We start from the raw sequence: 10,000 nt of genomic DNA on the forward strand, positions 1-10,000 counted from the left end.
TGTGGGTGTGGGAGAGAGCATGAGTGTGAGTGAGAGCATGAGTGTGAGTGTGGGTGAGAACATGAGTGTGAGTGAGAGCATGAGTGTGAGTGAGAGCATGAGTGTGAGTGTGGGTGAGAGCATGAGTGTGGTTGTGGGTGAGAGCATGAGTGTGAGTGTGGGTGAGAACATGAGTGTGAGTGAGAGCATGAGTGTGAGTGTGGGTGAGAGCATGAGTGTGAGTGTGAGTGAGAGCATGAGTGTGAGTGTGGGTGAGAGCATGAGTGTGGGTGTGGGTGAGAGCATGAGTGTGGGTGTGGGTGAGAGCATGAGTGTGAGTGTGGGTGAGAGCATGAGTGTGAGTGTGGGTGAGAGCATGAGTGTGAGTGTGGGTGAGAGCATGAGTGTGAGTGTGGGTGAGAGCATGAGTGTAAGTGTGGGTGAGAGCATGAGTGTGAGTGTGGGTGAGAACATGGGTGTGGGTGAGAGCATGAGTGTGGGTTTGGGTGAGAGCATGAGTGTAAGTGTGGGTGAGAGCATGAGTGTAAGTGTGGGTGAGAGCATGAGTGTGGGTGTGGGTGAGAGCATGAGTGTGGGTGTGGGTGAGAGCATGAGTGTGGGTGAGAGCATGAGTGTGAGTGTGGGTGAGAGCATGAGTGTGAGTGTGGGTGAGAGCATGAGTGTGAGTGTGGGTGAGAGCATGAGTGTGAGTGTGGGTGAGAGCATGAGTGTGAATGTGGGTGAGAGCATGAGTGTGGGTTTGGGTGAGAGCATGAGTTTCCCCACCCCCCCCCCCCCCCCCCCCCTGTGTGGGTGAGAGCATAGTGTGTAGTGTGGGTGAAATCAGTGAGCATGAGTGTGAGTGTGGGTGAGAGCATGAGTGTGAGTGTGGGTGAGAGCACGAGTGTGGGTGTGGGTGAGAGCATGAGTGTGAGTGTGGGTGAGAGCATGAGTGTGAGTGTGGGTGAGAGCATGAGTGTGAGTGTGGGTGAGAGCATGAGTGTGGGTGAGAGCATGAGTGTGGGTGTGGGTGAGAGCATGAGTGTGAGTGTGGGTGAGAGCATGAGTGTGGATGAGAGCACGAGTGTGGGTGTGGGTGAGAGCATGAGTGTGAGTGTGGGTGAGAGCATGAGTGTGAGTGTGGGTGAGAGCATGAGTGTGGGTGTGGGTGAGAGCATGAGTGTGAGTGTGAGTGTGGGTGAGAGCATGAGTGTGAGTGTGGGTGTGGGTGAGAGCATGAGTGTTGGTGTGTGTGAGAGCACGAGTGTGGGTGAGAGCATGAGTGTGAGTGTGGGTGAGAGCATGAGTGTGAGTGTGGGGGAGAGCATGAGTGTGGGTGTGGGTGAGAGCATGAGTGTGAGTGTGGGTGAGAGCACGAGTGTGGGTGAAAGCATGAGTGTAAGTGTGGGTGAGAGCATGAGTGTGGGTGAGAGCATGAGTGTGGGTGTGGGTGAGAGCATGAGTGTGGGTGTGGGTGAGAGCATGAGTGTGAGTGTGGGTGAGAGCATGAGTGTGAGTGTGGGTGAGAGCATGAATGTGAGTGGGTGAGAGCATGAGTGTGGGTGTGGGTGAGAGCATGATTGTGAGTGTGGGTGAGAGCATGAGTGTGAGTGTGGGTGAGAGCATGAGTGTGAGTGTGGGTGAGAGCATGAGTGTGAATGTGGGTGAGAGCATGAGTGTGGGTTTGGGTGTTCGTAAGCTCTCACACACACAACAGAGAGCCTACCAAAGGCGAGCATGAGTGTGAGTGTGGGTGAGAGCATAAGTGTGAGTGTGGGTGAGAGCATGAGTGCGAGTGTGGGTGAGAGCATGAGTGTGGGTGAGAGCACGAGTGTGGGTGTGGGTGAGAGCATTAGTGTGAGTGTGGGTGAGAGCATGAGTGTGAGTGTGGGTGAGAGCATGAGTGTGAGTGTGGGTGAGAGCATGAGTGTGAGTGTGGGTGAGAGCATGAGTGTGGGTGAGAGCATGAGTGTGAGTGTGGGTGAGAGCATGAGTGTGGGTGTGGGTGAGAGCATGAGTGTGAGTGTGGGTGAGAGCGTGAGTGTGGGTGTGGGTGAGAGCGTGAGTGTGAGTGTGGGTGAGAGCATGAGTGTGTGTGTGGGTGTGGGTGAGAGCATGAGTGTGAGTGTGGGTGTGGGTGAGAGCATGAGTGTGGGTGTGGGTGAGAGCATGAGTGTGAGTGTGGGTGAGAGCATGAGTGTGAGTGTGGGTGAGAGCATGAGTGTGAGTGTGGGTGAGAGCATGAGTGTGAGTGTGGGTGATCTGGTGATGAGGTGTGGGTGAAAGCATGAGTGTAAGTGTGGGTGAGAGCATGAGTGTGGGTGAGGGCATGAGTGTGGGTGTGGGGGTGATGAGAGCATGAGTGTGAGTGTGGGTGTGAGGATGAGTGTGAGTGTGAGTGCGAGTGTGAGTGTGGGTGTGGGTGAGAGCATGAGTGTGAGTGTGGGTGAGAGCATGAGTGTGAGTGTGGGTGTGGGTGAGAGCATGAGTGTGAGTGTGGGTGTGGGTGAGAGTGTGGGTGTGGGTGAGAGCATGAGTGTGGGTGAGAGCACGAGTGTGGGTGTGGGTGAGAGCATGTGTATGAGTGTGGGTGTGGGTGAGAGTGTGGGTGTGGGTGAGAGCATGAGTGTGAGTGTGGGTGAGAGCATGAGTGTGAGTGAGAGCATGAGTGTGGGTGTGGGTGAGAGCATGAGTGTGAGTGTGGGTGAGAGCATGAGTGTGGGTGTGGGTGAGAGCATGAGTGTGAGTGAGAGGATGAGTGTGAGTGTGGGTGAGAGCATGAGTGTGGGTGTGGGTGAGAGCATGAGTGTGAGTGTGGGTGAGAGCATGAGTGTGGGTGAGAGCACGAGTGTGGGTGTGGGTGAGAGCATGAGTGTGGGTGTGGGTGAGAGCGTGAGTGTGGGTGAGAGCATGAGTGTGAGTGTGGGTGTGGGTGAGAGAGAGAGTGAGTGTGAGTGTGGGTGAGAGCATGAGTGTGGGTGAGAGCATGAGTGTGGGTGAGAGCACGAGTGTGGGTGAGAGCATGAGTGTGAGTGTGGGTGAGAGCATGAGTGTGGGTGAGAGCATGAGTGTGGGTGTGGGTGAGAGCATGAGTGTGGGTGTGGGTGAGAGCATGAGTGTGAGTGTGGGTGAGAGCATGAGTGTGAGTGTGGGTGAGAGCATGAGTGTGAGTGGGTGAGAGCATGAGTGTGGGTGAGAGCATGAGTGTGAGTGTGGGTGAGAGCATGAGTGTGTGTGTGGGTGAGAGCATGAGTGTGAATGTGGGTGAGAGCATGAGTGTGGGTTTGGGTGAGAGCATGAGTGTGGGTGTGGGTGAGAGCATGAGTGTGAGTGTGGGTGAGAGCATGAGTGTGGGTGTGGGTGAGAGCATGATTGTGAGTGTGGGTGAGAGCATGAGTGTGGGTGTGGGTGAGAGCATGAGTGTGAGTGTGGGTGAGAGCATGAGTGTGAATGAGATCACGATTTTGGTGATGAGAGAGCTGTCCGCCGTGTGAGTGTGGATTTGGGTGAGAGCATGAGTGTGAGTGTGGTGAGAGCAATGAGTGTGAGTGTGGGTGAGAGCATGAGTGTGGGTGTGGGTTGGGGGCAGAGAGCATAGTGTGGGTGAGTGAGGACACGATTATTGGGTGTGGAGTATACGGAGTGAGTGATGTAGGTTGGGAGATAAATGTATTGCGAGTGTGGGTAGAGCACGAGTGTGAGTTTGGGTGAGAGCATTAGTGTGAGTGTGGTGTGGGTAAAATTAGAGAGCATGAGTGTGAGTGTGGGTGAGAGCATGAGTGTGAGTGTGGGTGAGAGCATGAGTGTGAGTGTGGGTGAGAGATGATGTGTGTTGTGGGTGATAGCACGAGTGTGGGTGTGGGATGAGAGCATAGTGTGAGTGAGGTAGAGCACGAGTGTGAGTGTAGGTGAGAGCATGAGTGTGAGTGTGGAGTGAGAGCATGAGTGTGAGTGTAAGCCGGGTGAGAGCATGAGTTGAGTGGGGTGAGAGCTATCAATGAGTGTGAGTGTGGGTGAGAGCATGAGTGTGGAGTGTGGGTGCGAGCATGAGTGTGAGTGTGGGTGAGAGCATGAGTGTGTTGTGGGGTGAAGAGCATGAAGTGTGAGTGTGGTGTGAGGAGAGATGAGTGTGGGTGGATGGTGAGAGCATGAGTGTGAGTGTGGAGTGGAGATCAATAAAGTGTGAGTGTGGGGTGAGAGCGGAGTGTTGAGTCGTATAGGGTGAGAGCTATGAGTTGTGAGTGTGGTTGTTGAGAGCATGAGTGTGAGTGTAATGTGGGTGATGAGAGCATGAGTGTGAGTGTGGTTGAGAGCATAAGTTTGAGTGTGTGTGAGAGCATGAGTGTGAGTGTGGTTGAGAGCATTTAGTTGAGTGTGGGTTGAGAGCACGAGTTGTGGGTGTGGGTGAGAGTATGAGTGTGGGTGGATGGGTGAGAGCATGAGTGGGGTGAGTGTGGGTGAGAGCATGCAGTGTGATTGACGCATGTGTGGTGTGAGGAGCACGTGAGTGTGGGGGGGTGAGAGCAAGAGTTTGAGTGGGGGTGTGGGTGAGAGCACTGAGTGTGATAGTGTGGGTGAGAGCATGATTGTGTGAGTGTGGTGTGAGAGCATGAGTGTGCCCGTTGGTGGGTGGAGAGCATGAGGTGTGAGTGTTGGGAGAAGGCATGGTGGGAGTGTGGGTGAGAGCATGAGTGGTGAGTTAGGGAGTGGGTGAGAGCATGAGTTGGTGAGAGCACATGAGTGTGAGTGTGTGGGTGGAGAGCCCATGAGTGTGAGTGATGGGTGAAGAGCATGAGTGTGAGTGTGGGTGAGAGCACTGGGAGTGTGAGTGTGGGTGAGAAGCCATGAGTGGAGTGGGTGAGAGAGACGAGTGTGAGTGGTGGGGTTGAGAGCATAAAGTGAGTGATCGGGTTGAAAGCATGCGGAGTGGTAAGTGTGGTTTCGAGAGCATGGTGTGAGTGTGGGTGAGAGCATGAGTGTGAGTGTGGTGAGAAGCATGGTGAGTGTATGAGTGTGGGTGAGAGCATGAGTGTGAGTGTGGATGAGAGCATGAGTGGTGAGTTGTGGAGGTGAGAGCATGAGTGTGAGTGTGGGTGAGAGAGCATGAGTAGTGAGTGTTGGGTGAGAGAGCATGAGTGAGAGTTTTTTGGGTGTTTTTTGGAGAGTCTGTGGGGTTGTGGCGTGAGAGCAGTGGGTGTGGGTGAGAGCCTATTGTGAGTGTGGGTGAGAGCATAAAAGGTGTGAGGATGTGGGTGAGAGATGAGTGTGGGTGTGGAGGTGAGAGCATGAGTGTGAGTGTCACATGGTTAGAGAGCATGAGTGTTGTTGGAGTGTGGGTGAGCGCATGAGTGTGAGTGTGGGTGAGAGCATGAGTGTGAGTGTGGGTGAGGAGCATGAGTGTGAGTGAGTGTGGGTGAGAGCGATGAGTGTGGGTGTCGGGTGAGACGCATGAGTGTGGGATTGTGGGTGAAGAGACTTGAGTGTGAGTTTGTGGGTGAGAGCCATGAGTGTGTGAGTGTAGGGTGACAGCATGAGTGTGAGGGTGGGTGAGTGCACGAGTGTGGGTGGAGGAGCACGAGTGTGGGTTCGTGGGTGCAGGAGCATGAGTGTAAGTAGTGGGAGGATGAAGATCACGAGTGTGGATGAGAGCATAAAGTGTGGGTTGTGAGAGCATGAGTGTGAGTGTGGTTGAGCGAGCACGAGCTTGTGGTGAGAGCATGAGTGTGTGGTGTGGGTGAGAGCCTGAGTGAGGAGTTTGGGTGAGAGCATGAGTGTGAGGTGTGGGTGTGGGTGTGAGAGCATCTGAGTGTGCCCCCGTGTGGGTGAGAGGCCATGAGTGTGGGTGTGGGGTGAGAGCATGAGTGTGGGTGAGAGCACGAGTCGTGAGTTGTGGGTGAGAGCATGCGTGTGAGTGTGGGTGGGGTGGTGTGGGTGTTGATGGAGAGCTGAGTAGTGTGAGTGTGGGTGAGAGACAATGATTGTGAGTGCGAGTGAGAAGCATATGAGGGAGTGTGAGTGTGGGTGGAGTGCAAGAGTGTGTGAGTGTGCAGGTGACAGCAGTGGTGTGGGTGTGTTGTGAGAGCACGAGGTGGGTAGTGGGTGAGAGCATAAAATGTGTGTGTGGGTAGATCGAGCAAGAGTGTGAGGTTGTGGGTGAGAGCACATGAGTGTGAGTGTGGGTGAGAGCATTGAGTGTGAGTGTGGTGAGAACCATGAGTGTGAGTCAACCACGGTGGAGTGAGTGAGAGCATGAGTGTGTGTGTGGGTGAGAGCATGAGTGTGAGTGTGTGTGAGGGTGTGGAGAGAGCTTGAGTGTGAGTTGTGGGTGACAGCGCTGGAGTGGGTTGTGGTTGAGAGCACGGTGTGGGGGTGTGAGAGCACGAGTCGTGGGTGTGGGTTGAGAGCATAAGTATGGGTGCGGGGCACGAGTGTGGGTTGTGGGTGAGAGCACATAAATGTGAGGTGTGGGTGGGGAGGAGCATGGAGTGTGTGTGTGGTGTGAGGTGAGGGGGTGAGAGATGAGTTTTGTGAGTGTGGGTGAGTGGTCTGAGTGCATGAGTCCGTGAGTGGTGGGTGGAGCGTGGGTGAGTGTGTGTGTGGGTGACAGCATATGAGTGTGGGTTGGAGAGCACGAGGTGTGGGGATGAGGAGCACGAGTGTGGGTGAGGGTTGAGTGCATAAGTGTGGGTGGAGAGCCGATGTGTGGGTGTGGCGTCCCGTTCGAGCCAGCCCATAAATGTGGTGTGGGTGTGAGGAGCATGAGTGTGAGTGTGGGCTGATGAGCTTTGAGTGTGGAGTGTGGGTGAGAGCATGAGTGTGAGTGTGGGGGGAAGGAGATGAGTGTGGGAGTGGGTGTGGGTGAGAGCATGAGTGTGAATGTGGGTGAGAGCATGAGTGTGGGTTTGGGTGAGAGCATGAGTGTGAGTGTGGGTGAGAGCATAAGTGTGAGTGTGGGTGAGAGCATGAGTGCGAGTGTGGGTGAGAGCATGAGTGTGGGTGAGAGCACGAGTGTGGGTGTGGGTGAGAGCATTAGTGTGAGTGTGGGTGAGGAGCATGAGTGTGATGTGGGTGGAGAGCATGAGTGTGAGTGGGGGTGTGGGTGAGAGAGCATGAGTGTGAGTGGGGTGAGAGCATGAGTGTGGGTGAGAGCACGAGTGTGGGTGTGGTGAGAGCATGAGTGGAGTGTGGGTGAGAGCATAGTGTGAGTGTGGGTGAGAGCATGAGGGTGGGTGTGGTGAGACATGAGTGGAGTGTGGGGTGAGATCATGAGTGTGAGTGTGGGTGAAGCATGAGTGTGGAGTGTGGTGAGAGCAGGAGTGTGAGTGTGGGTGGAGCACGAGTGTGGGTGAAAGCAGAGTGTAAGTGTGGTGAGAGCATGAGTGTGGGTGTGGGTGGGTGAGAGCATGAGTGTGGGTGTGGGTGAGAGCGAGTGTGGGTGAGAGCGTGAGTGCGAGTGTGGTTGAGAGCATGAGTTGAGTGTGGGTGAGAGCATGAGTGTGGGTGTGGGTGAGAGCAGAGTGTGAGTGTGGTGAGGAGCATGAGTTGAGTGTGGGTGTGGGTGAGAGCAATGAGTGTGAGTGTGGGTGTGGTGAGAGTGTGGGTGGGGTGAGAGCAGGAGTGTGAGTGTGGGGAGAGCATGAGTGGAGTGTGGTGAGAGCATGAGTGTGATGTGGGTGAGAGCAAGAGTGTGAGTGTGGGGTGAGACATGAGTGTGAGTGAGAGCATGAGTGTGGGTGTGTGTGAGAGAGATGTGTATGCGTTGTGGGTTGAAAGGCGATGAGTGTGAGTGTGGGTGTGGGGTGAGAGCTTGCGTGTGAGTGTGGGTGAGAGCATGACGTGTGGGTTAGTGGGTGAGTGTGGGTTAGAGAGCCTGAGTGTGAGTGTGGGTTTTGAGGCACTGAGTAGTGTGAGTGGGTTGTGGGGTTGTGCGAGCATGGTGAGTTGTGAGTGTGGGTGGTGGGTGAGAGCATGAAGTGTGAGTGTGGGGGTGGAGTGAGAGCATGATAGTGAGTGTGGTGTGAGCGCCTGAGTGTGTGTTATGTTGTGGGTGATGTGAGAGCCATGAGTGTTGTGTGAGTGTGGTGGGTCGAAGAAACATGGAGTGTGAGTGTGGGTGAGAGCATGAGTGTGAGTGTGGGTGAGAGCACGAGTGTGGGTGAAAGCATGAGTGTAAGTGTGGGTGAGAGCATGAGTGTGAGTGAGAGCATGAGTGTGGGTGTGGGTGAGAGCATGAGTGTGAGTGAGAGCATGATTGTGGGTATGGGTGAGAGCATGAGTGTGGGTGTGGGTGAGAGCATGAGTGTGGGTGTGGGTGAGAGCATGAGTGTGAGTGTGGGTGGGAGCATGAGTGTGGGTGTGGGTGAGAGCATGAGTGTGGGTGTGGGTGAGAGCATGAGTGTGAGTATGGGTGAGAACATGAGTGTGAGTGAAAATGTTGGATAATGTGTGGGTGTGTCTCTTTGTTGTTTTATTCACTTTTTGTTCATCATGAATACTTCATAGAAGGAAATTGTAAGTATTTGTGTGTGTGTGTGTGTGTGTGTGTGTGTTTGTTTGTGTGTGTGTGTGTGTTTGTGTGTGTGTGTGTGTGTTTGTGTGTGTGTATTTGTGTTTGTGTTTGTGTGTGTGTGTGTGTGTGTGTGTGTGTGTGTGTGTGTGTGTGTGTGTGTGTGTGTGTGTGTGTGTGTGTATCGCGCGTGTACGGGTACGAGTGTGCATAGTAGACCCTACGTTTACATGTATGTGAACATGTGTACTCGCATACATGTGCGCATTGTGCAATTCATTTTTCTTTTACTCCTATTGTTTCATCGAAAACTAGAAGATGATCTCAAGTCTCCTGGCGCCAGGGTACTTCCATCAGAAATCACGAACTAAAAGTTATTTCGGAGATGCGCGGGTTTTACTGTCTTTCTTCTGGGAATCTTTGGCGGTAAATATCCTCTGCGGCAAAAAACTTCAAATACGCTATATCTCGCTACGAAAATAAATGTTTGTCGTATACATTTTCATGGTTTAAAGATAGCTTGTTTTATTTCATTTAAGGAGTTACTTTATTATTTGTAAAAAAGAGAGAAAAAGAAAGAAAGAAAGACAGAAAAAATATATCTTGATCAAGTATTGCAAACAAGTAGAAAAGAAGAGATAAAAAAAAAATCTTGAAATACTACTGAAAATTCATAAAAAAAAAAGAAACAGGTCATAATGCACATTTATATATATATAATATTTTAATTATATTATATATTATATATATATATTGATATATATATATATATAGTATTGATATAGAATTATTATATAGAGAAACTTATACATATACAATATACATTGTACATATTTTATATATATTGATATTGATATATAATATAGAGATTTATATATAATATATAATAGTTTATATATATATATATTATATATGGTAATATAGTATATATCATATATTATATATTATATAGTTATATATATATATATAGTCTATGTTATATGTATATGTATATATATATATGGATTGATATATATATTATGATATATATATATAGTTATATTTTGAGATATAATATTGTATGTATTAAGAATATATGTTATATATATATATATATATATATATATATATATATATTTATATATGTATATGTATATGGTATATGTTTAGGGTATATGTAATGTTATGTATATAAGTATATATTTATTTATATAGTTAGTTATATATATATATATATATATATAATATACACACATGCATAATTATATATATATAATATATAATATATATATATACTATAGATATATATTAATATATAGTAGATAGATAGATATGATAGAGAGGATATATATAGGATATATTGATATATAGATAGAGATATAGTTATAGACATAGATTGTCATAGATATATATATATATATATTATATCTATATTATATATGAATTATTATATATATATAATATATAATTGTATATATATATATAATGTGTATATATATAATATATATATATATATGTATGTAATAGTGTTATATT

At 49.7% G+C, this 10,000-nt stretch overlaps 1 protein-coding gene across 1 annotated transcript in view; it reads right to left on the minus strand.

Moving 5' to 3' along the window:
- The window catches only part of LOC147467117 (uncharacterized), a gene marked incomplete at its 5' end in the record, with an annotated part of 23,009 nt that overhangs the window by 8,367 nt on the left and 4,642 nt on the right, over positions 1 to 10,000 (minus strand). The window contains 3 exons of the mRNA XM_086533038.1: positions 1,969 to 2,241; positions 2,338 to 2,660; positions 8,507 to 8,666. Coding sequence (XP_086389164.1) covers positions 1,969 to 2,241; positions 2,338 to 2,660; positions 8,507 to 8,666 — 756 coding nt within the window. The remainder of the gene's footprint in view (positions 1 to 1,968; positions 2,242 to 2,337; positions 2,661 to 8,506; positions 8,667 to 10,000) is intronic.

The sequence above is a fragment of the Penaeus japonicus genome, unplaced genomic scaffold, assembly GCF_977035675.1.
Source record: "Penaeus japonicus unplaced genomic scaffold, GWHDUDI00000001_assembly GWHDUDI00000038, whole genome shotgun sequence".
Taxonomy (NCBI): Eukaryota; Metazoa; Arthropoda; class Malacostraca; order Decapoda; family Penaeidae; genus Penaeus; species Penaeus japonicus.